Here is a 27,456-nt window from a genome sequence, read left to right as displayed (position 1 = left end):
ATTCCGGGCAACACAGGACAACTTCTACCTAAGGACACTCCTTCAAGACAAGAAGACACAGCTGACCTCCCTAATACACAGAAACAACATATATGTAATTACAAACCAAAAAGCCATAATAGATACACAAAAAATACACTGATATCAAAGCCAGACAAAGATACTACAAAAAAAGAAAATCACAGATCAATATCCTTGATGAACATAGCTGTAAAACTTCTCAATGAAATATTAGCAAAAAAATTAAAAATACATTAAAAGGACAACTCACCACAACCAAGTGGGATTTATTCCAGGGATGCAAGGATGGTTCAAAACCCAAAGATCCATCAGTGTGATACACCATATTAATAAAAGGAAGACTAAAAACCATATGATCATCTCATTAGATGCTGAAAAAGCATTTGACAAATTCAACATCCATACATGACCAAACTTCTCAATAAAGTGAGTGTAGAGGGAATATACCTCAACATACTGAAGGCCATAAAAGACAACCAACAGCTAACAGCATGCTCAATGGTGAAATGCGGAAAGCTTTTCCTCTAAGATCAGGAAAAACGCAGGATGTCCATACTCACCACTTCTATTCAACAAAGTGCTGGAAGTCCTAGCCACAGCAATCAAACAAGACAAAGAAAAAGCATCCAGACTGGTAAGGAAGAAGTAAGATTGTGACTATTTGCAGAAGACATGATACAATATATTTAGAAAACCCTAAATACTCCACCAAAAACTATTAGAACCATAAATGAATTCTGTAAAACTGCAGGATACGAAGTCAATATACAGAAATTTGGTGCATTTCTATACACTAATAACAAACTATTAGAAACAGAAATTAAGAAAACAATCCCATTTAAAACTGTATCAAAGGTATAAAATACCCAGAAAAAAATCTAACCAAGGAGGTGAAAGACCTGTATTCTGCAAACTATAAGACATTGATGAAAGAAATTGAAGATGACATAAATAAATGGAAAGATACACCATGCTCATGGATTGGAGGAATTAATATTGCTAAAATGTCCATACTACCCAAAGCAATCTGCAAATTCAGTGTAATATCTATCAAAATTTCAATGGCATTTTTCATAGAACTAGAATAAATAATCCTATACAGCATAGGGTATATAGTTAATAATAGTGTAATAATATGACAGATGATAAGTACACTTATTGTGGTGACTATATTAAGGTGTTAGCATTTAAATGGAAACTTGAATGAGGTGAGAGACCTAGAGAGTTATTTTGTAATATAATTGTTACATTATTTGTATATAATTGCATTTGTATATAATTGTTAAATCACTATAATTTGCATGTAACCGTAAAAAAGCCCAAATAGTCAAAGCAATTTGAGAAAGAACAAAGCTATGGGCATCACACTCCCTCATTTCAAACTATAATACAAGGTACCATAATCAAAATAGTACTGGCACACGCACACATGTACACACACAAACATAGATCAATGGAATCAATAAATGTAAGACTTGAAATCATAAAACTCCTAGAAGGAAACACAGGCAATAAACTCTTAGACATTGGTCTTAGCAGTTTTTTTCTGGATATGTCTCCCCAGGTGAGGGAAACAAAAGCAAAAACTAACTAAAAAGCTCTTGCACAATGTAGGAAACCATCAGGAAAATATAAAGGCAACTTAAAGAATGGAAGAATATGTTTGCACATGATATTTCCTATAAAGGGCTAATATCCAAAATATATAAAGAACTCATGCAACTCAACACCAAAAAAACAACAAATAATCCTATTTCAAAAAATGGGCAGAGAACCTGGCTAGACATTTTTCCAGAGGAGACATATAAACATATAGACAGATGAAAAGATGCTCAACATCACTAACCATCAGGGAAATGCCAGTGAAAACCACAATGAAATAGTACCTTACACCAGTCAGAACTGGTAGTATCATAAAGACTAGAAACAATGAGTGTTGGAGAAGAGGTGGAGAAAAGGGATCCCATATGCACTACTGGTAGGAATGTAAACTGGTGTAGTAACTATGGGAAATATTATTGAAGTTCCTCAAAAAATTACAAATATCCTATGACCCAGTGATCCACTACTGTGTATTTACCAGAAGAAAACAAAAACACTAATTTAAAAAGATATATGCACCCTCTGCTTACTGCAGCATTAGCCAAAACATGGGAGCAACCTACTGTCCGTCAATAGATGAATGGATAAAGAAGAAGTGGTATGTATATACAATGGAATATTACACCACCACAAAAAGAATGAAATCTTGCCATTTGTGACAACTGGATGGACCTAGAGGGTATTATGCTAAGAGAAATAAGTCAGATAGAGAAAGACAAATACTGTATGCTCTCACTTATATGTGGAATATGAAAAACAAATGAACAAATAAGAAAAACAGAAATAGGCTCATAAATAGACAACAAACTGGTGGTTGCTAGTGGGGAAGGGAATGAGGGAATGGATGAAATAGGTGAAGGTGATAAAGAGGTATAAATTTCCAATTATAAAATAAATAAATCACAGGGATGAAAAGTACAGCATAGGGTATATAGTTAATAATAGTGTAATAATGTGACAGATGGTAAGTACACTTATTGTGGTGACTATATTAAGGTGTTAGCATTTAAATGGAAACTTGAATGAGGTGAGAGACCTAGAGAGTCATTTTGTAATATAATTGTTACATTATCTGTATATAATTACATTTGTATATAATTGTTAAATCACTATGCTGTATATATGAAACTAATACATATTGTATGTCAACCATATTTCAATAAAAAGAGAACTTCAAAATTAAATAATAGGATGTGATACCTATTTCAACTCACAAATTGCTGAATATTAAAAGGAATAATGAAATATTCTTTAATTCCTTAATATATCAAAAGGAATAATGAGAATGATACTAATAAAAACAATGAAAGATATGAAAATACCCAATCTGATTGAGAGTAGGGAAAAAGGCATGCATACATTAGACAGGCGAATTGAGTTCGATTTATACAATGAACTATCATTTACATATTCCAAATGGAAAATTACAGAAAATAGAGCATCAGCTCATTTTGGTAAATAAGTAATTATAAATAAGTTTATATATACTTATAAATTATAACTGTACATATACTGGCATGTAAATCTAGAGGAATCTACACCAAACTGGTAATTTGGGTTACCTAAAGTTACACTTGCCAGGACCTGGGTAATTTTTATGATTTGTGAATTATATCTTTATTAAGATTTTAAAAAGCTAATCATTTTAGTATGTGATATTTACATAAAAAGGTCTTAAGAACATTTTAATATAAAATACAGTGACACAGTAGAAAAACTAAAGTTGGATAGGAAATTTTTAAACTAGCTGATTGGAACCATAGGAAATTGAATTTGCTTCATAAAGTTATTGAATTGCGTGGACACTCATTGTTAGTGTGTGATTAATAAAATGATGCCCACATAGGATTTGCAAATGTTAAATACTATAACTAAAAAAATGAATTTTTCGCTGTAAACTGATTGGGGAAACTGAACTTTGGGGAAAAAAGGGAGAAGTTCTTTCTTAATATAATATCAATGATTTTCAAGGTCCAATTAAAATTCTACTTTCTTTAGAATATTGTTTCCTTGACCACTCCCATCCTCACTGATAACAAAAATCCTAGATTCCACTTACTTAACACTTGCTATGCTCCTGAGAATATGTTAAGTGTTTCACAGACCTGTTCAAATGTAATTTTAATAAAGCCTGAGAGGTAAGTGTGATTAGCTCTATTTAACAGATAAGGAGACAGAGACAGGAAAGTTTAGCAACTTGATCAAGTCACATGGCTAACCCCAGGTTAGGATTTGAAGCTGGAACTTTCGTGTTGCAAAGCCTGTTAATACTACACTATACAAATCCTCCCCTATATCTTATTCCATTTGTGAATGCTAGAAATGAACCAAGAATAATATACCAGAATAATCAGTCTTTTCTAATTATTGCCAAACAAGAGATGAGAAGCCAAAACTATACTGTAGCAGGAGATCCAAATTAGTGTTCTTCAACAACAAAGACAGTATTCTAAGGCACAATTATAGCAACTCATATAATGAAAGGAATTACTACTCTGAGAAGATATATACAATTGTAAGAGCCGACTAGAATATTGAGAAAAGAGTGGAACATGTAATAGTTTAAATCAATGAGTAGTTATCTAGATAAGCTCTTTATTCATGGAGATCACAGCTTTCACTGAGTCTGGATTCTCATGTTTTATATTTCATTCATTCATGTAGTCAGTAGTTACTTATTGAGCACCTACTATGTGCCAGTTGCTGTTCTAAGCATTTGAGATACACCAGAGAACAGACTGGACAAAAATCCCTGCCCTTAAAAAATAATAATAACAACAATAAGGAATATACATACTAAAAAGAAAAACAAAACAAGAAATATCACCAAAAGAAATCCTTGACCTTATGGAGTTTATATTTCAGTGGGAAAGACAGACAAATAATCATCAGGTGAGGCTAAGTGCTGTGAAAAGAAATAAGAAAGGCAGAGAGAAATGAGGGCTGGTGTTTAAATGGGGGCCAAGTAAAGCGTCTTTGAGATACTAGCATTTAAGTGGAGATTTGAATGAAGTGAGAGACCTAGAGAATGAATCATGTGACTATCTGAGGGGAGAGCAACCTAGACAAAGGAAGAGCAGGTGCAAAGACCCTTAACTTGGTTCGTCCTAGAAGAGCAAAAAGACCAGTGAAAAGGCTGGGTGGGGGGGCGGAGATAGCAAGGGCAGAGCGGTACCCTACAGGAAAGCAGAGAGGAAGTGGAACCTAATATCAGTCTTAGATTTTGTGGCTTTTTCTCTAAAGAAGGGAGACCAATTAGGAGGCTACTGTAATTATCCAGGTGAGAAATGATGGATTGAGAGCAGTACAGGGGAGGAGAAAGGGTTGGGTACTGGATGTATTTTGAAAGTGGGACTGGGAGGATTTACTGATGGATTGGGAAGTAGGGTGTGAGATTGGTGTGAGGTGTGAGAAATCTTTGTGTTAAAATGCTAGCTCATTAACTTTGGAGGGAAAAGCCTTCAAAGTCTTCTGCGGGCCTGGCTCTTGTGTGTACAAACTATTTGCCCTTGGAGGTTAAGTCAATAGGAGTCACTAAAAATCTGACTACTAAGAATAGGAAGAAATGAGTGACGAGCCTTCTGTTCAAGCTGGTTCTTGTTTGGGAGAGGTTGCCAAGTTAAACAGTGGTTGTGGGAAAAGAACAAATGCCCTTTCTAATGAACTATTTCAAGTTTGTCAAGGAGAGGTGAAAGAATAGATTTTGATCAAGTGTTAAGAAGTTTCAGGGCTGGGCGCATATTGTAGGACCCAGCCGAGGTTTCTCCTGAGGTTTTCAATTTCTTGCTATTTTTCCCTTTCGTTCCCCACCCTCTCCTTGGCCCAACTTCTAGGCTGCAGGAAGGTACAATTTTCCATTGGTTCTCGAACTTGGAAGGCATCTGAATTACCCAGAAAGTGCCTGTGACACAGATTGCTAGGGCCCCCTCTCAAGTTTTCAGTTGGGGTGCAGTGTGTGTGTGTGTGTGTGTGTGTGTGTGTGTGTGTGTGTGTGTGTGTGTGTGTGTGTGTGTGTGTGTGTGTGTGTGTGTGTGTGTGTGTGTGTGTGTGTGTGTGTGTGTGTGGTGTAGGTAGAGAGGAAGGGAGCTGAAAAGTTGCATTTCTAACAAGTTCTTAGGTGATGCTTGAGAGTAACTGTTGCTTTGGGGACCGGAGAGTGTTCAAAGCCATGGGATCTTGGACCCCTCGTGGGATGCGAGGGGGCAAAGCTCTAGCTCCCAGAGCTTTCCAGTCACCAGGGAAACTGCCCACTTACCCCAAGGCCTTTCTCAGCTGCTTGCCACGGGTGAAGATGAGAAGCCAAAGCCGGCGCAGGGAAGGGGCGGGAGGGCCTTCCAGGCTGGCCGTCCCCTCGGAGCTGCCCGGGGCCGCGAAGGCGGGGAGACAGCCGGGAGCCAGCCCACAGATCCTCCGAGGGCGCGGGCCTGGAGGAGGCGCCCCAGGGGGCGGCGCCTCTCGGAGGAAGTTTGCGCTCGGGCTGCGGAGCCCAGTCCTCCGTCTCCGCCGCCTCCGGGAGCGAGCGGCGTGCGCCCACGGGAGCTGTCCGGCCGCGCGCGGTGCGGGCCTGGCCGCCGCGCTCAGCCTCGCCGCACCGGCGCCATGGGCGGCGCGGCCTCCAGCCAGCTGGACGAGGGCAAGTGCGCCTACATCCGAGGTACGCCCGCCGATCCCGGGGCCGCGCTGCCCGGCAGGGGATCCACGTCGGGGCGGCGGCGGCGGCCCGGCCCTCCCTCCCCGCTCGCCACCTGCCCGCGTTCTCCCGGCGGGGAGCCGCCCGCCCGCTCCGGCCGGGGTGGGGCTGCACCGCCGTCGGCTGCGAGCGGGCCGGGGCTTTGGGGAAGCGCCGCAGCGGGAGAGGCAGGTGCGGGCCGCCGGGCGGGGCAGCACCCCTGGCCCACGCCGCGCCCGCCGGGGGTCTGTTCTGCCGCCCCCACGCCCCGCCCCGCGGCCCCACACTCCTCGCCCTCCTGTACCTGGCGCAGCACTTAGTTCCGAGCTCTTTGTGAACTGGCCGCAAAAACAAGAGCGGGGATATCCCTCGTTTCTAGAGATTCCCCTGGGGATTCCCGGCCTATAAAGCAGAATTTCCCTGCCGGTAACGTTGGCCTGGTTTTGAAAAACGCGGCGTCTGCCCCGGCTTCACTGGAACTTGGTATCACTTGTGGGATGATTTCATCAGAGCAGAAAGGACCGTGTCACTGCGCTCCCAGGTTCTACGGTTCCCTTCCCTCTCCTGAGAAGGGAGAAGGCAAAAGAGGAACATCGGCATGTTTTGTAACAGTTGCTAAAGTTATAAATGGGGAAAAACTGTTTTTGGGAGACTTGCAGACATATAGTAACTCAGTAAAGATGTGAGGTAGAAGAAAAGAAACCCAAACTGAACTGAAACTGCAGATAATCAAGGCTGTTTATCTCCTGGGTGTAGCTGCTCTCTCCTTCCCAGCAACCATGCCCTCCCGCCACTACCTAGCGTTTGGTTATCTTGTGAAGTTAGTGCTTTGTTTTCTGGCTTTAGAAATACCGTCTAAACCAAGCATTAAACTCGAGGCATAAAACCCTAGTTCTGTAAAGAAATGGTTACGTTCTTCAAAAGCGACCTCTTTCTGGTCCCTGAATCTTTTCATCTGAGGAGAGCCTTTTCCCCTAGTTGTTTACAGCCCCCACAACATTTAAAACTATTTCAAAAGAATATCAAATCAGGGCACTTGAGAGCAATATAACTGCTTTTCCAGATTCCTGCTCTGGTGCTTTCAGAGGTAGAAGATGAACAACCCATCCTGTCGGGATAAAACTTGGTCAAGTATCCCTTTGCTTCTGTTTACTTGAAATGGGAAAAAGATGGATGGCTTATTTATATTAGTAAAAGAGCTAAGCTAAGCCTGTCTTCGTTTTACAAACTTGGCTATAAGGTTGTCATTTTCACCAGTGCGTAGGGGATTGAAAGAGCAATGTAGTAGAACATAGCCACAAGGGGCTTGCATTTAGTTAACAGCGAAATATATTTATGGCATTTATTTTGTAAGACTTTATTTCACTGAAAGGCTTAGAAGCACCTGAAGTTGAAGCATGGCCATCTACAGTAATTACTGGAAGCCAGCCATGGGAGGGATTCATTTGCTTGCAGAAGACTATACGGTCACGACAGTTGTTGATGATGCAAGCATCGTACTCATGTGCACGATGAGGAAACGTATTACCGTTTTTATTATGAATTTCAATTATTACACATGCAAAAGCATGAGATAGCTAGTGTACAGGAAGGACTTGTAATGAATGCATTCTGAATGAATAAAATGATAGCAGATTGTGTGACCCTGTCTAGTCTTGTTCAGTTTTATCTCCTTTATTTGGGAGGGCACTTTCAAGGTAGGAAGGGGTGGAGGGATGAGAAGGGTTAAAGTTTGAATACCTCCAGAGAAAATGAGACGTTGCCTCATTTGAGAATACTAGTCTTGCCAAAAGAGAAAAGAGCATTGGAAAAATTCATGGTGTTGTGAATTGTTAGTGCATGAGCAAATGAAGGTCATAAGGCTGTGATTTCCTGATGGTTTCTAAGCCCCAGATCTTTGGGGAAAAAAAACTATAGCCATATCTTCACTGCTTTGCCCATCCGTTAGCCCATAAATATTTTCATGATTTGATTGTAAACAGAACAATTAAAAGTGTAATGGTAAAGTGTAAATCAATTTTTGATCTGTTTCTCATAAAGTAGGTGCCAGTGAAATATTATAGATTTCAGAGCTCCTGTAGCTGACAGTAACTTAGAGAAGCTTCACTAACATATGGAGAATAGCTAGTCAGTATTTGGAGTAAGTTTTGTTGATTTTGTGTGTAGTTATAAGCAGCTGTACTTCTTGTATGCTAATGACTCTGGGGCAGCATTTATAACAACTGCCGTTCAGTTTGTGTGCCCCAAAACTTTGTGTTAATAGTGATCTTCATCACATGGATGTTTTGAAAGTGCATTGCTTCTTAGGATTTAGTACATCTCCAAGTAAAAGGATATCAAAAGTGTTAAGGAGTTGCTTCATTTCTAAACATGTTAGCTTTGAAAACTGCTACCACGCTCATGTTTCTTACAACAGACTAAACTTTTAGGATTGTTTCTAGAAGACTTTCAGTAACTTCCCTTGATAAGATAGGCATGTCTATTAATACATAATCCTGAGACCAACTTGTAATCACATGGCCTGTGTCATCTGTTACCCTTCCTTTAATGAGAAGCAAAGCTCATATAATAATCCAAGCATCAGTGGTCAATTTAGGGCATATTTTTCTTTTTTATGCCTTGTTTCCATTTTCTTTTTTAAGCTTTTTATATGCCTAAAAGCAAACTACAGCTTCAAAAATGTTATAGCTTTACAATGTGAACTATAGCTTACAGTGTTTTCCTGTTTAAGCAATCATTTTATTTCCTTTTCAAAATTAACATTGAATGGTTAGTGAATCAAAAGAAAACAAACCTGAAAACTCTCCCACATGAATCCTGTGGAAGGCCAGGAAAGTATTGGAAAATCAGTGGTGTGGCTGAGGCCTGTGGGGTACACAGGTCCAGGGTGGGGGGGCTGGTGGACACCTCTAAGCCTAGTAGCAGCAAATAGCAGTTAGGAAAACTTTCTTTCCCTAGATTTACTTTTGCATAATCAGTCACAGCCTGTAATAGGTCCAGTGGCTCTTCTGAAGTAATCATCGGTGATGTGATGCTTATAAAGTTAAGAAATGAGTTTGATTTAAAAACATGTATTTCTCTCAGGAGAATTTCCTCATATTTATACTGGAAGGCTTAACTTATGTGGCTGAATGTGAAATTTCTGCCAGTAAGTGTCTGGAGTGAAGTTTCCATAGACAAGGTTCATGGAGGATAGGGAGAGCAGGCATGTTGGCAGCCTGCTCAACCTAGATATGTACTAACCACACATTTGCTTATTCTTCAGTCATAATTTGCTGGGCGTAGGAGATGGGCATAAGAACTGGTCTGATTTATCTCAATCACGGTGTCTAATTTTAGACTACAATTTATCTGGCTATTAATGGCAGTGTATTAGGTAGGATATGGAGTGTGGTAGACACTGTTGGAAGCCAACCTAACATGCTCTCCCCATTCCTCTTTCATAAGAGACCCCCTGTTTTGTTTGAGTACTGAACCTTCTCCGCGTAGCCCTCTGTTTTGGAGAAGCGAGCCCCGCCTGTGGCTTCTCAGGGGTGGGTGCTGATGATGGCCATGCCTGTCTTCCTGGTGTGTTCTTGCTACTGATTGTGATGCAGGCTAGCCAGTGGAGCTCGGAGGGAAGTATCTGGGCCGCCTCTAAGAAAGTTTTCTTCCTTTTTAAAAAGGAGTCGTTGCATCTGAATGTGATGCCTCAAACTGCAGTTTTTATCATGATGAGGAGGAGGGGAACCAGCTTAAGGACAGAGCCAACACTTGGAACACTGCCAGGCTGGGTGGTCTCTGAGGAGAGGAGTTGGAGCCTGACATACCTGGCTGATCTCCCTTCCCTGATCCTGAGCACTTCTTATTATGTGACCTACTAAATCCATTTTGAGTTGGGGTGATAGAGACTGCTGGTTATCCTGCAATATCACTCTCCCCTGCTTTTAAAAATAATAGAACCTCCAGATATTAGCTGGCCACACATAAAGGTATTTCCCAGCCTCCTTTTCAACTAGATGGGGTCATATCATTGTATTTTGGTTAATGGGACATAGGTCAAAGTGCTGTATGCTATTTCCAGAAAGTGGCCTTAAAGAGAAAGGGTGTGTGCCCTCCTCCTTTGTCCCCTATTCCACACTGCTGACAAGACTGTGAACATGGCTGGAGCAGCCATCTTGGGCCATGAGGTGTCTGTCCTTTTTAAAGAGCTCACACACAGTGCAGGAAGAGCACAAAGAGCCTAGGTTCCTGGGGACTCCATGTAGTAGGATCTTCCTACTGGCCCTGGACTACTTATCTCTGGACCTTTTAATAAGGGATAAAATTATATCTTATTTAAGCCAGTGTTGTCTGTAGTATTACTGTCATCTACAGACAAATCTTATCTTAACTAATGTAATTGTCTTCTGTTAACTTGTGCCTCAAAGCATCATAACTTCTGAATGCTGTTTTATTGGGGCTCCTATAAGAAAAATTAATCCAAAGAAGGTAGGAAGTGGATAAAGATGATGTCATTAGTAATTGTCTCAGTTCCTAATTTGTACAAACGAATGGATTCTCCAAAGGAGGGAGAAAATGCAGCTCCCCAGGTGGGACTAGAAGGGATGGGAGAAAGAAAAAGGAGAGGGCCCCGTGTAAATAATGCACAAATGTATATTGATCACATCATATTTTGATGCAAAACTACCAGAGAAACTAGTAGGAGTTTCAAATTAGGAAAACCGTTATTGCAGATTGGAAATTTCTAGGGCACCAATTACTTGCTATTTCCTTCAGTCTGTGTGAAAGGATATGAAGACTTTGGGAAAATTAGTCTGAATTCAGAGTTCCTTAGATACATCAAAAATAAAGATACTAGACTGAGACAAAAACACATTTCTCCTGTACTTTTGGAAGAAAAGTGACCTTCCTTCTTAGGTCCCTTAATGAACCTCTTGGAGCCATGCTAAATCACGATCTGATCTTGAAGAAACACTCCTTTCTTTCTTTCTTTTGATTTTTTTAAATTGTAGTATCATTTGATATACAATCTAATGCTGGTTTCAAGTATACAGAACAGTGGTTCAACTGTTACCCACATTATTAAATCCTCACCCCTGCTAGTGCGATTACTATCTGTCAACATAGGAAGATGTTACAGGACTCATTGGCTACCTTCTCCATGTAGTACTACCATCCCCGTGACCAACTTATATTATAATAGAGAGTGTGCCCCTTTTATCCCCCTCAACCTCTCCCACCCCAACTCCTCCCCCATTGTAACCACCAGTTGCTTCTCAGTGTCTATGAGTCTACTGCTATTTTATTCATTTGGAACACTTCTTCTTTTTCTATGGGCATTGGCTACAGGGGGACCACATGCTCAAATAATAGTAATTGCTTTAATAACAGTAATTCCTAAAATGACAAAAACCATTTTTTTCATTTTATTCATTTTTGCTGAGGACTACTGAACTGATTGTGGTTTTCCTCCACTGTAATGTTTGGGAAGGTCTGACCTGGACTCCCAGGTGGAAGTACGGCAGCAGGAGCTCAATTTGTAATAGTAGTTTCTAATTCAATTAAAATAAATGTACTGTGGAAGTTTTACAAAATATACTGTGCGAATTACAGCAGTAAATTTTAATCTAATTAGACATTTTATATTTTTTGGTCAGTAAAGTTAGGTAACACCATGATAAGAAATTTGCATTGTGAAAATGCAAACAGATAAAAGAATAATAGGAAAGAAGGCAAAAGAATAAAAGCCAACAATTCATCTGCTGGAGTCTGTTTAAAGCACTTCAGTAAAACATAGGACATGAAAGCTAAAATTCTAAGTTCCAAACTAAAGCTCACACGCACACACACACACACACACACACACACACACACACACACACACACAACCAAACAAAACCCCAAATGCAATACAGATTTTTCTCCTTTTAAACTGGAAAATTCACTTTAAAAAGTGACTAGCAAGTCCCTGCCAATAAGAAAATGCAAGCCAGCTTATAAAAGTACCTTTTTTTTTTGTACTGAATGTTTTTTCTCATTTAAAGAAATAAAGATTTAGAGATAGGAAGCAATTGATTCAGTTTTACAAATTGCAAGGCCTAGGACCCAAAGAAGTATATTTCTATGCTTGATATTGTTTGAATAATGATGGCTGTAGAATTAGAATATATTACTACTTTTTTCTAGGAGCCCTGAAGAGAGTTAAAAGAAGTCCATAGTCTGAAGGAATTTTGGAAGAAGAGTAAATGTCTCTATGCCAAACGTTTTTTTTTTTGTATTTTTTTGTATTTTTTATATTATTTATTTATTTATTTATTTTGGTATCATTAATTTACAATTACATGAGGAACATTATGTTTACTAGACTCCCCCCTTCACCAAGTCCCCCCCACATACCCCATTACAGTCACTGTCCATCAGCGTAGTAAGATGCTATAGAATCACTACTTGTCTTTGTGTTGTACAGCCCTCCCTATGCCCCCTCTACATTATGTCTGCTAATAGTAATGTCCCCTTTTTTTTCCCCCTTATCCCTCCCTTCCCACCCATCCTCCCCAGTCCCTTTCCCTTTGGTAACTATTAGTCCATTCTTGGGTTCTGTGATTCTGCGGCTGTTTTGTTCCTTCAGTTTTTTTCTTTGTTCTTACACTCCACAGATGACTGAAATCATTTGGTATTTGTCTTTCTCCGCCTGGCTTATTTCACTGAGCATAATACCCTCTAGCTCCATCCATGTTGTTGCAAATGGTAGGATTTGTTTTCTTCCTTTGGCTGAATAATATTCCATTGTGTATATGTACCACATCTTCTTTATCCATTCATCTACTAATGGACACTTAGGTTGCCTCCATTTCTTGGCTATTGTAAATAGTGCTGTGATAAACATAGGGGTGCATATGTCTTATTCAAACTGGGCTGCTGGATTCTTAGGGTAAATTCCTAGGAGAGGAATTCCTGGGAAACCATGGGTTTTTTAAAACCAATTTTATTTTAAAGTGAAACATAGGTTCAGAAAACCACCCAAAACAAATACATAGCTTAGTGAATCATTATAAGGTAAATATCCTTGTCGCCATCACCCAGGTCTAGAAAATGAAAGAACTTCCCTAACCATCCCATAAGCCTCCATGTACACCATCTCAACCCCAACTCTCTTTGTGTCTCCCAAAATAACCATTATTTTCAGTTATCTATTGCTGCCAAACAAACTACCACTAAAAGATACTGGTTCTTAAAAGAACTCTTTATTTGCTTACAGTACTGCTGCCTGCCCTAGGGTTCAGCTGAGTGGTTCTGCATTTTATATTTCACAAGTGGTCATTCCTGTGGCTGTCTTCAACTGGCAAGTTGGCTGGTAGCCTCACTAGGTAGCCTTTCTGCGTGGTCTTTCTGGTAGAGTACTGGACTTTTTAAATGGTGGGTCAGGGTTTGCAAGAGTGCAAACATGTCTAGAAGCTGCCAGTGCTCCTTATGGCTTAGCCCTGCAACAGCATAGCATTACTACGCTACATGCTATCATTTAGAAAGTCTCTGGGCCCACCCAGATTCAGGAAGAGGGGACTACCTGAAGCCATGGACACCATGAGTTATGCTTCATTAGGAGCTACACAGTGTACCAGAGTGCCACACCACTAATGGTAGATTTTAAAGGACTGGCTTCCTTCTATTTCCTTATGGTTTTATCACCCAACAATGCATTTTTAAACACTTCCCCTTATATCTCTGCTTTTTATATTATCTGTTGAAGAATCTGGGTTATTTGACATGTAGACTTTTCCAGAGTCTGGAATTGGCTCATGGTGCAGTTCCACACGTTTCCTGTATTTTCTACAAATTGACAGGTGATAGTGAGACTTGATCAGATTCAGGATTAATACTTTTGTCAAGACTATAGGTGGTGCTGTGTTCTTCATTTGGAGGCGTATAACATCTTGTCTTTTGTGATGTTAGCAGATATTGATGCTCATTCTCAGGACCCATTAATGCCCTGGGGTTGAAAAATGTTGATATTCTAATTATGTCATTTTTTTTTTCACTTATTAGCTGGAATAATTTTATAGAGTTATACTTTCCCTATCTACAATTTCATTACTTCATAGTTCATTTAGGAAAGGCAGGCTAAAATCTTGATCTTTTCCTTTTATTTACCAGTTTTCAAGATAATTCACGGGCTTCCTGTCATTCCCCAAGATGATCAATTAACTTAAAAAATATCATTATGAACTGATGAATTCCATTGTAATTCTTTATTGAAGCTCAAATTTCCCATCATTGTCAATGAAAGCCTCTTCAGTTGGCTGTTGAGTCCTCCTGAAAACATCCTAGTAGTATTTGATAAGCTTACCTGCCATCTGGTAGATCAAGATATTCTAGATTCATCTTGTTTATTTTTTAATCTGTACTTGGAACAAACAATATCTTTACGACGTCCTTTCAGTGAGAAATGGTATTTCAAGATGATAATTTGGGGCCAGGGAGGCTCATGGTCAAGACTGGATTAGGCATTGTTTCTTGACCTTTTCCTTGGATAGAACTAGGAAAAAGTGCGTATTTTCTATATTATATTTATATCCTTTCTCTTCATTCTCAAAACAAGGTGATAGAATTAAGTATCCTCAAATTCTCATTTGCTTTATATTCTAATACATACAACAGTCTCAGATACAATATGAATACAGCTACCATCAATTATGATTGTAGAAAACTATTGAACAAAATGTTTTAAGATCAGTAACAAAATTTTTGTTTATGCTATCCCAATTCCAATTGTATTTTATTATTTTACTATGTCCTAGCATATAACCATTATATTATATTCTTTTTTCTCATTTGATCTTTATTTTCTTTAAAAGTAAGTATTATTTAATGCATCAGTCTTTATGTTGATGTCTCTCTAATGTTCAAAGTTCATTATCTAATAGATTCCTCCCAAAATGCTCATGGGGACATAAGTATAATGATAGACTAATTTTGTGTCTTAATGGTAACACTAAAAGATGAGTTTATTTTCGTCTTTCTGCTCTCTGTGGGCCAGCTCTTTATGGTTGAAGGAGGACTAGGGCTGCAAAAGGTATTATAATCTTAGGTAAATCAATGTCTCAGAGGCTGAAAAAGAGGATTATCTCTTCTTTGAATCTCTTTATAAGAGCAAAGCTTTCCCAGATGCCTTACTGGCAGAGTCACCCTTACATCCCATTGATCAGAACTGGGTCACCCTTTCCTTCCTCATTTATCACTGGCAAGAGTATGGAATTGCCATGATCTGGTAAGACCAGTCCAGATTCACTCCTGGGCTGGGCTAGGGCTAACATTCTTTGAAGCACATGAATATAGAGAATCATGGTCACCTGAACAAAGTCAGGTTCATTTAGCAAGGAAGAAGCATGAATGCCTGTTGGTTGGTAGCTAACATTATAAATCTGATAAATGTCATGAAGGAAAAAACAAGGGTGCTGAGACAGAAGACTTATGGTCATGATGGGGCAAAGGGATGAGATATCTTGACATGTGGTAATCAGGAGGAGAATAGGTTGCTATCCATGTGAAGAACCAGAAGAATATTTTGAGTAGAGAGAACAGCATATGGGAGGAAGGAAAGGAAGGGACTTAAAGGAACTAAAGAAAGTGTGGCATGGCTGGAGTGTAGTGACCAAGAGGGAGAGAGGTATAATGGGGCAGAATCTCTCATAGCACTTTTTACTGACAGGTGTATGTATGTTCATTTGTTAATTTTTAATTGCCTGCCTACCACCACTAGAATGTAAGCTCCATGAAAGCAGGATCTTTGTTTTGATTCACTGCTATATTCTCAGAGGATAGATCAGTGTCTGGTACATAGTTTGTTGGCAATAAATATTTGTTAAATAAATGAATAAAAGCAGAAAACAATTTAAAGACTGTAATGAGTACCTTAAAATATAAGAGAATACTGATATAAAACAAGTTCAGGATATAATGAAGAAATGACAATAATAGAATAAAAAATATCTCTTGAAAATTAAAAATGTGATGATGAAAAAAATTTTAAATCTAATTGTTTTGGAAAATAAAGTTCAGGAAGTCTTGCAGAAAATAGAACAAAAAAAATCAAAGAACAGAAGAGGCAGAATTTTAAAAAATAGTCAATCAAAACCCTTCAATGTCTGATTCACAGTAGTCCCAGAAAATAGAGAGCAAAGAAAATGAAGGGGAGAAAATTATCAAAGAAATAATATGAGATCATTTTCTAGAATAAAAGATCATGTGTCCCTGGATTTATAGAGCCAAACAATTCCTGGAGCTCATCTACAGCTGGGAATAGTTCACGTTCCGATTATCCAAAATGGAAAGAGCTTTTAATACAAAGGACTTTTTATAGTGCCCTCAGTAGTAGTAAGCAGAAATTAGCTCTGGACCTGCTCTAATAAAAAAATGTAAAAGCAAACCTCAAAAGGATCAAACTGATCCTAAGTAACTTGATTGCATGCCTGAACACAGTCTAATGTTCTTTACAGAAATACAGCAATGCACATATTCAACAATGTAAATTTCACAATATCTAGCATCTTATCAAAAATTACCAGCCAAATGAAGAAGCAGATAAATCTCCATAACTCTGAGTAAAAAAAAATCAAGAGACTTAGGAATTACAGACATGATAAAATTAGTAGATAAGGATGGTAAGACAGTTTTTATGTTCCATATGCTAAAGGAAAGGACACATGGACATGATGAGGAGAGAATTGGAAAAATAAAAACATTCTTGTCTCCAATCTCTAAGGAAGAACAGCAGTACGACTACTGTGTTTTTGAAGTCTGTTGAAACATCCGTTGGAGAATGTAGCTGTACCATGGCTGCCATTCTCACTGGATCTGGGAGAGGAACAGAGCAGTTTACATGAGGAGCTGCTGATGTGGGGCTGGCCTGCAGCCAGGACAGATGAGCAGGGTCAGCTCAGAAACGAAGGGAAACTGTGGATGGTCTTTTAAAGAGGACATTGTTAGTAGTGCTTCTGTACTGTTACCTCTGGAACTCACAGAGAGGGCAAGTGACAATTTCTATACTTAGCTAAAAAGAATCCAGAGGTTTTCCAATTTAGATTGATCATACTTGTTTAAAAAATTATTTCCTATTAAGTCATGCTGAGTGAGTTAGATGGATATGTCTGAATAATTGCCTAAACAAAATAGACACAGGCTTGGAGTAGAATAAAGATAAGTTTTTTTAATTAGCAACAATGGCAAATATGTAATATTTGGAGTATAAATATTTAAAATGGTTTCATTGGAAAGGATTCAAGTAGTAACATAAATTGAAGTGTATTGCTTAAATTTAAAGTAAGAATATTAAAGCATGCTTAAGACCTGATATACGCATATCAACTGGGTTGTTAATTCTTTTTTTTTTATAGACAGGGTTTTTATTTCATGGATTTTTTCCTTGTTTGTTTATTCAGGTATCATTGATATACACTCTTATGAAGGTTTCACAAGAAAAACAGTGTGGTTATTACATTCACCCATATTATCGAGTCCCCCCCGTGCCCTGTTGCAGTCACTGTCCATCAGTGCAGCAAGATGCCACAGAGTCACTATTTCTCTTCTCTGAGCTACACTGTCTTCCCCGTGACCCCACAAACACCATGTGCACCAATCATGATACCCCACAATCCCCTTCTCCCTCTCTCCCCACCTGCCCTCCCCTACCCCTCCCCTTTGGTAACCGCTAATCCCTTCCTGGAGTCTGTGAGTCTGCTGCTATTTTGTTCCTTCAATTTTACTTCGTTGTTATACTCCACAAAAGGGAAATCATTTGGTACTTGTCTTTCTCTGCCTGACTTATTTCACTGAGCATAATACCCTCTAGCTATATCCATGTTGCAAATGGTAGGATTTGTTTCTTTCTTATGGCTGAATAGTATTCCATTGTGTATTTGTACCACGTCTTCTTTATCCATTCATCTACTGATGGACACTTAGGTTGCTTCCATATCTTCGCTATTGTAAATAGTGCTGCAGTAAACATAGGAGTGCATATGTCTTTTTGAGTCTGAGAAGTTGTATTCTTGGGGTAAATTCCTAAGAGTGGGATTCCCGGGTCAAATGTTATTTCTATTTTTAGTTTTTTGAGGAACCTCCATATTGCTTTCCACAATGGTTGAACTAGCTTACATTCCCACCAGCAGTGTAGGAGGGCTCCCCTTTCTCCACATCCTCGCCAGCATTTGTTGTTCCTAGTCTTTTCTATGCTGGCCATCCTAACTGGTGTGAAGTGATATCTCATTGTTGTTTTAATTTGCATTTCCCTGATGATTAGCTATGTGGAGCATCTTTTCATGTGTCTGTTGGCCATCTGAGTTTCTTCTTTGGAGAACTATCTGTTCATATCCTCCGCCCATTTTTTAATAGGGTTATTTGCTTTTTGGGTGTTGAGGCATGTGAGTTCTTTGTATATTTTAGATGTTAACCCATTGTAAGATACATCGTTTACAAATATATTCTCCCATACTGTAGGATGCCTTCTTGTTCTGCTGATGGTGTCCTTTGCTGTACAGAAGCTTTTTAGCATGATGTAGTCCCATTTGTTCATTTTTTATTTTGTTTCCCTTGCCTGAGGAGATTCGTTCAGGAAAAAGTTGCTCATGTTCAAGAGATTTTTGCCTATGTTGTTTTCTAAGAGTTTTATGGTTTCATGACTTACATTCAGGTCTTTGATCCATTTTGAGCTTACTTTTGTGTATGGGGTTAGGTAATAATCCAGTTTCACTCTCGTGCATGTAGCTGTGCAGTTTTGCCAACACCAGTTGTTGAAGAGGCTGTCATTTCCCCATTGTATATCCATAGCTCCTTTATCGTATATTAATTGACCATATATGCTTAGGTTTATATCTGGGCTATGGATTAATTCTTAACTAAAAATGGTAACTCCTGGTCTGAGGAATGATAATAATAATAATAATAATAATAATAATAATAATAATAATAATAAATGTTAACATTCATTGAGTGTCTGCTATGTACCAGGCAAGTAAATGTCTCAGAGAAAAACTAACAGGATATCAAATGTTCTTCCAGAAATTCCAAGTCTTATCACATAGCTTTTTCTTTAAGCGAAAGGAGTAGCAACTTGTTAGTATTTGAACAGTGATGTATCCACTTTAAATGAGCTAAACCAGTAATTTATCCCTTGGTATAAACTGAAACACTAACTAAACCCTTAATTCCATGTCTTATTCTAAATGATTTGACTATTTTTCGATGTGAATTTTTTCAGTGGATGAGATGATAAATAACTTAATCCAGAAATTAAAATTCATCTAAATGTTAGCAAAGCATAGTATGGAATTTACAAATAAGTGAAAGCAGGTATGCTAGGTCACTTTAAGTTAACTTTAAGTAAAATGGTACCTTTATTATAAGAGAATATGTTTATATTTGGGAACCAAGGCACAAAAGACTCATAACTGGAGCTCTCAAATTTGAAAAACAGCATGAGAATCTCCTGAGGACTTGATGAATCTGAAGCTGGATTCTCTATAGATTCTGGGTCTGCCAACAGGTTGTCTTCAGTTTCCCATATGTAAGATGGGGACAGTAGTAATGGCCAGTGAGATCTGAGGTCAGAAGTGAAGGTATAATTCTCTAATTTCCAAGTTCTCCTACTATGCTGATCAATTTGTTTTTACTGTCAGTAATGGTATCAGGCATTCCCAGAGTAAATAATTGGCTTTCAGACACTGCTGAATAATACCTATCTCACACATTTGTTCTGCAGACTAATTAATGTTTCAGAGTGTTTAAACACAATGCCTCTACAGAAGCAATGGCATTATAATTTGTTGGGACACTCTAGTATTGTAATTAGTACTAATTAGATTCTTTTCCACAGCTTGTTGGATTTACAAATTACTACAGCTAAGGTATTTTGCTTTATTCATTATGAAAGAGTCAGACACAATGGTTTAAATAGGAGCCTTTAAACGCTATTCTCAAGAGTCTTCACATGCCCCTCCCTTCAAACCAGAAGAGGACAATAGCAAGACATCTTTCTAAGCATTGTCCTGGGTGGGGGAGCAGTCCCTGTGGTGTGCCAGGAGCCAGCTCACTCTGAATGCCAAGAGCTGAATTGGGCATCCCTTCCTCACTCAAGAGTTCAGTGGCATCAAATTGGTAGCTTGAAATTAGCCATGGTTTGTTTTTGTTTTTGTTTTTGTTTTTTTGAGACTCGGTTTACCAGCACATGATTTCCAGTGTCCTTCTCTTCAGAGCATGGCATCTGGCCACAGCTGTAACCAATGGGCGGTAGCCTAACGCCAGATTTCAGTTGTACATTGGTCAGAATGGGCTAACTGCAGAAACCAACACCCCGCAGATCTCAGTGGCTTGACCTGATGACCCCGACTGTATCTCAGTCATGCACGGTCCAGTGGGACTCAGTGCGGAGTAGGGAAGGCGGGTGGGTTCATACAGGGATCCAGAGTCTTCCCATCTAGTGCACTGTACCACGGACGCATTTGGTAGTCTGGTAAAACCTAAGGACCTCATCTCAGAATAACAATTTTAAATGAAAAAAAAAATCGTATATATATACACATACATACACACACATACATACATACAGGATTACAAAAGAAATCAACTTTGTTGAAATTCAGATACCAAAGCATATAATCTGTGATATAATAATATATGTGTGTTTCTTTATTAATGCATTTAATGACAAGTTATCTCATGGCTGGTCAAATAACTGCTGTCACTTTGATGAAGTGCTACTCTAAGAATATGCATCAAATGAAATGTGCTAGGAAAACACCTGTGATCTCTACTGATGACAGAGTCACAAGTACTTTAAATTCTACTGTGGCATTGGCTACATTTATGCTTGAAGGAAATGCTGAATTTTAGTTGGAAGTTGATGAAAATAAAAATATGTCCCCCTCTTCAACTTTTGTACCCCCTAGATTCTATCTGCAGATCCCATAAAGGTCCACAGACCCTAGATAAGGAACCTTTCTTTTAGGCTCTATTATTTCTAGAGCCACAAAGACCTTAGTTGGATACCGTGCATATATTTGTAGATGAGAGAAGAGAGACAATGGCCGATTAGGTGCAAACATTTTATCAACCAGGCCTAGAGATAGCATACATTCAGTTCTGTCCAACCTTTGAATCTCCACACGTCCCAGAGTCCATCTGTATCTTTTCATTTGGCAATTCCAAAAAAAAAGCCCCATCCTTTGTTGGATGGTGGTACAGAATGGAGAATATAGTCAATGATTCTGTAACATCTTACTACGTTGATAGATAGTAACCACACTAGAGGGGGTGAAGATTCAATAATATGGGTAACTGTTGAACCATTGTGTTGTATATTTGAAGCAAAAACAAGATTGTATATCAACAATATTTTAATTAAAAAAATCCCATCCCTCTGTTGGTCACCTCTTCCCTTACATCCCCTCAATATGTTGACCCTAACATTTTAATGAATAGTTTTTCTACTTTTAAGTGTATTCTCACTTTGAAGGGAGGCTGTATCTTTATGTTTAGTTAAGAAAAGTTCAAGTCCTCTAAACTTGACTACTGAGCACTTGAAATGTGGCTAGTCAGAATAAAGATTCAATACAAGTGTAAAATACACATTGAGTTTTGAAGACAGTACAAAGAAACGGATGTAAAATATCTCATAGTAATATCATTTAATAGCAGTTACATATTGAAGTGATACTGTTTTGGTTCTACTGATTCTATAATTTATTTATATACAAATGAAATATATTAAACAGAAAAAAGGCATTAAAATTAACTTAATCTGTTAAAAATGTCAATGTGCTATTAGGAAACTTAAAATTACATTTGAGGCTTATGTCTGTGGCTCACATGATATTTATTTTAAACTCCTGCTCTTGAAATAACGATTCATAAAGCTGCAGACGGGAACTTAGAGATAAGCATCTAATCAGCCCCTTTATTGTAATCTGCGAGGCTGAGTTGTTCCTGTCTGCACAGTTAATATCAGCAAATATAGGAGTGGAACTTAGGTCTCCACACTCCTGATAACAGAGCTCTGTTCCTATTTCAACCAAACCAAATCAAACCCAAAATCTCCAAGCTTTTAGTTTCCAGTCCAAACCTAATATGCTGTCATTCAGAGTTAATACATAAAAATCCTGAAAATGGCAGGTCTTTTTTCAATCCAATGTATTATTGCACCCTAGATTTAAAACTTTTAAAACTTAAATATAGCTTCCCCTTGCTACTGAAGAATTGCCGGCATAGGTGGGCAGTCATATTGGCTGATACTCAACTCTCTGATGAACCCTAAGAAGAGAAGCCCTGAGGTCACTCTCCCCTGGTCTCCTGCATTTTCCTGTGTTGAATATTTAAACTCATAAGGAAATGTTAAGCTATTCTTACCTCTTCTAGATTTTGTCTTAAAGGGTTGAAAACATGTGGAACCCAGTACTTAATATGACTACCCCTTGCTCCCAGCTGAGCAGTGGCAAAGTGGATAACATTTAAAAGAAATAAATGATGGGCTTCATTTTCTTTTCTCCATTTTCTCTTCTTGGCACCCACTCTGGACTCGATAGCTAAATTTAAGAGGATGCCTGGAATGCTGATTGACCTTTTTGTTCCAGAATTTTCCTTCCCACAGGTTTTCCCCTGCTTCAACTCATTTTCCCTCTCTAAGACACCAATTTTCATAGAATCACATTTAGGCCATTGTGAACTTCAATAATATTAAAAGTAAGAATTTAGATTTAAAAATCTTATCTCAATATATTGCCAATACATCCTTTCTTCTCCTTTTAAGGAATTTTAAATAATGTAAGTACTTCTTCAATCATACATTTGCTGTTGAAATTGAAATAACATAGTTTCCTCCGTGCTCTTTTGAAAATGTCACCTACATTCTGGAATGTTCCATCTTCTCTGAACTTGCATTTCTCTGCAATTTCTGTGGTCTGTAGAATTCTACATTCTGAGAAGAGCCATAAGGAGTGCATGCTGACCCATGGCAATTTTAGTGACCCACTTACCAACATGTTTCATGTTTTGGCATTTCCTGTCTTTGATATTGTTATCTGGCATTTTCATAAGAAACTGTTGAGGCATACCATAACCGGCTATTTGGCTTATTGCTGATCATCACAGATACTGACATCCACAGATGTCTGAGAAGTGGCAGCACAAACTCTTGTCTCTATATGGTTTTTAAGAAAGTATATGATGCCTTGAGTTGTGTTGATAACCCAATTCAGCAGTTCTTCAGGGATATTTTTTTAAAACGTTGCATTGTTAATTAAACGGCGAAATCTATACATATGACATACTTTGCAAATGAGTGTAAGACTGATTAAGATTTGTAATAACAACTTTCAGAATGGTATTTGTCATGCTTGTCTGTTCATACATTTTCAGAAAAGTAGACAAAATGAATTTAAAAAGCAGGTAACTCCTTCTAAAGCATTCCTCATAAAATGCTAACTCCGCAGCTTTCTTGGTCCAACAGAACATTGCCTCTACGTGTAGAGTAGTCAAGTTCAGATCACGGCCCGTCACTTGCTGGCTGTACAACCATCTGCAAGTTCTCTAACCTCCTCTAATCTTGATTTCTTCCACTGTTAAATGTGTGTAATAGTACTGTCCCAGAAAGTGGTGGTAACCATTGTGCTAATTCTTAAGTACTTACCGCTGTGATAGGGAAACGGACTCTCGACAACTTTGAGCTGCTTTATCATTTACAATAATATAGCATACTCATTCTAAAACCAAAGTAAAATATTTAAAATAAACTGTACATCAAATAAAACTTTTCCCTCAAGATCCTTCATCAACCAGTTGGAACCAGAATTGAAGATACATACAGCTTCTATAATCTGTAGAATTGAGATTCAATAGAAAAAGTGCAGAAACTTGGTGTAGAATTTAAATTTGGGTCCTGGTTCAAATGCTCACCATGTGACTTTGAGCTTGTCACTAGACCTCAGCTTTCTCATTAGTGAGAAAAGCCATTTAATTAAGTCTCCCCCCAAAATCTTTTTCAGGCTGAACTTAGAAAACTTCATGGAACATTTTTTTCCTTACAGTGAGGCATTCATTGAATCTCTTTCATGCTAGTCATCAAAATGTACCCTGTTCTGTCATCTAAGATAAAACAGAAAAACTACTCTTGAGGGACTTCATTATGGCGGTGGTGGTGGAGAGGAATAAAGTAAATAATAAAATGGCACGCGTAATAAGTATTATGAAGAAATAAAAAAGCAGGGAGGAGGGCGGAGGGTTATTCAGACAGGGTCAGGGAAGCCCTCTCTAGTACTGAAGGAAGGACCCAGGGATATCCGAGGGAAGCACGGCACAGGCAGAGGAAATAGCAAGTTCAAAGCCTCTGAATTTGGAAAGGAGCTTGTTTTGTCTTAGCAGAAAGCGTGGTTAGAGAGAAATGAGGAACAGGTACTATGGGAAGAGGGCGGGCAGGGGGGTAAGTGGGGTCCCATCACAGAAGGATTTATAGTCTATTGTACAGACTTGGGCTTTTACTCTGAATGAGAAGAGAAACCAAGGGGAGCTTTGAGCAGAGGAGTGACACAATCTGATTTCTCTCACTACTGTGTAGAGAATGTAAGAGGGACCCAGGAGGAGCGGGGGTCGGCTAGGAAGCAGAGTAACAGTCCACGTCAGGGAAGGCTCAGGCTAGAGGGAAGGTGGAGGTGGTGAGAAGTGGTTGGCTCATACGTCCATTTTGAAGGTACTGCTGACAGGATTTGCTGATGTGGCCTGTGGCATAGGAGGAAAGAAGTGACTCCAAGGACGACTCTAAGATTTCAGAGCTGAGCAGCACGAAGAATGGGGCTGCTACTTATTGAAACAGGGAAGTCTGAGGGAATACGATTTGAGGGTGACAATGAAGAGTTCATTTTTGGACAGGCTAGATTTGAGATCCAAGTGGAGATACCAGATAGGCAGATGGATTAACAACAATAACAACTAATAATAATAATAACAACAATTGTCATTTGTTAAGTGAGGCCTTTAATTACCTGCCTGGAACTGTGTTAAGAACGTCGTACACATTACCTTATTTAAATCCTCACAAGACCCCTCTGAGATGGGTACTAGTGTCATGCGTATTTTGCACATGGCACGACTGAGGCCAGGGAGATTAATTCTGTGGTTAGGGACACATGTCTAATATTTATTCTATGGAGTTCTCCCTGAACCAAAGCTCCGTCTTGCAGTGTCACCATATGGGCACCACAGGAAGAGTCTGGGCCTTCGAACAGCTGAGCTGAGCTCTTGCTCCCAAAACAAGTTTGCTATAGGGATTCATATCAATTGCCTCAACTTCTTTTTGTCTTAATTCTCATGAACACCTTGAAGGTTGTAGAATTCAGATCAGAAATATCATTTATTATTTAAAAGCAGAAGATGACGATGACATACATATAAAACATATTTTGCTTCTGGGGATTACAAATAATTTTTAGTGCCAAATACTGTAATTCAGGAGAGCCGTAAGAACTGTCACCTGCTGAAATTATTGTTTTCAAAGGAAATAAGCTTGGATGCTGATCTATGTCCACTATTGTTCTCTTTTATAGCTGAATTAGGCATTTGTCCATGAATTCTCATTTCTCGCATGTCCTAACCTGAGAGCAGCTTCTTATTTGCAATGCAACGGAGCAAGTGAAGTTTTTCCATCTATAATATATCATGATAGCCTTTAGGTGCACAAGAACAGTATAATCATGATGTTCTCATTTACATAAGCATCTCCCTGACAGGTCATCAGATATCTTTATTGTTCTTGGGTACATTTCATGGGCTGCTGAAGGCATGCATAATCATCTCTAGCAATTCATCTTCTTACCTAGTTTAATGGCCCCTATTACATATCAGGAGAATGATGGAGTGAAAAGGCAGTTTGTCCAGGGCCTGCCTGCTTAAGAATGTGGATTGAATTACAGTGGGGGAATACATTACATTAGCTGCTCCTCATTATTCAGTTACCTTTTGCAAATGTCATCTCCCTGGACTAAACAATCTAGGGTGGCCTGGGGAAAAAAAAATCTCACACCTTCTCAGCAACAGGCTCAGATTCCTCGTTCAGCATCAAGCTAGTGGGTGATGAACCTGAAACCATCAACTTCTAAATTCATGAAGACTCCTCTGCACTACCAGTGGGGCTAGTACGGTGGGGAGGGGAGTCCTTATCTAAATAAAGGTTATAGATAACCCTTAATTTTAAAGAACTATTTTGCAGCTAGAGTGGATAAAAAATTATCTTGATTGGGTTATTTTAAATAGACAGTCCATTGAATTATCTCTTTATTGCTCCTTTCTTGGCCTCCACTCAATAATAATGATGGCAGTAGGGATGGTGATGGCTGCTTTCTGCCTGTTGGTGCAAGAGCCCTATTTATGGCTGGCAGAGCAGGAAGCCAAACCCAGTTCGACATGATTTTCTATTAATATTATCATCTGTAATTTCCAGATGAAGAACTGTGACTTAAATTCAAGCTTGTGATTTTTATGTGCAACTCAAGCCCGTTGGCATTGTCCTAGTTCAGTTTGACAGCTGCTCTGAAGGAGAGAATTATCACAAGATTAACAATTGCTTTGTTTTGAGAAGGAAGTACAGTGTACTGTCTCCATGGGTCATATTTTGTATACAAATCTATCTACTGCTACTCCACATTACACCACGAATAATTCCCTTATCACTAAGTATTCTAAAGCGTGAGCTTTATTGGCTGTGAGGATGCTAGCTTCTGTACATCCTATAATTTATTTGATCATTTTCCTCTTGTTGGACATGGAGGTCATTTTCAATTTTTCATTATTATAAATAATATTTTAGTGAGTGTTATAATGCATAAATATTGATGTGCATTTCTGATTATTTTCTTAGAAGAACTTAGGTGTCAAAGATATGAACAATTTAAAAAATTATAGCTTGAAAATGAAAGGCATACTAGATGTGCCATATATCAGCCACACTGAATTTCTGCATCTTCTGTAACACAGTAACTAATCTGACCTCTTGGTAGTAGAAATTTTCTTATGCATTTTCCTGCCCACTTTGTATTCCATTATCTGTCCCCAATGCTTGTTTGTTGAATGAATGGCTAAATGAATACACATTTGCTTTGAACTGGTATTAATTGAACCTAGAGTGCTTTTAGACAGAAATGTAACTG

The 27,456-nt window shown here is 38.7% G+C and overlaps 2 protein-coding genes across 2 annotated transcripts in view; one reads left to right on the top strand and one right to left on the bottom strand.

Moving 5' to 3' along the window:
* The window catches only part of RNF2 (ring finger protein 2), a 95,886-nt gene extending 89,989 nt beyond the window's left edge, over nt 1–5,897 (bottom strand). The window contains exon 1 of the mRNA XM_073216904.1: nt 5,879–5,897. The gene's annotated coding sequence lies outside the window, so the exon portion shown is untranslated. The remainder of the gene's footprint in view (nt 1–5,878) is intronic.
* Nucleotides 5,898–6,088: 191 nt separating this feature from the next.
* NIBAN1 (niban apoptosis regulator 1) overlaps nt 6,089–27,456 on the top strand; it is a 127,582-nt gene continuing 106,214 nt past the window's right edge. Inside the window, exon 1 of the mRNA XM_037009906.2 lies at nt 6,089–6,277. Within this exon, the coding sequence (XP_036865801.2) occupies nt 6,223–6,277 (55 nt within the window). The 5' untranslated portion in view covers nt 6,089–6,222. The remainder of the gene's footprint in view (nt 6,278–27,456) is intronic.

This window comes from Manis javanica, chromosome 11 (assembly GCF_040802235.1).
Source record: "Manis javanica isolate MJ-LG chromosome 11, MJ_LKY, whole genome shotgun sequence".
In the NCBI taxonomy this organism is placed as follows: domain Eukaryota; kingdom Metazoa; phylum Chordata; class Mammalia; order Pholidota; family Manidae; genus Manis; species Manis javanica.
This window is presented reverse-complemented; position numbering and strand designations above follow the sequence as displayed.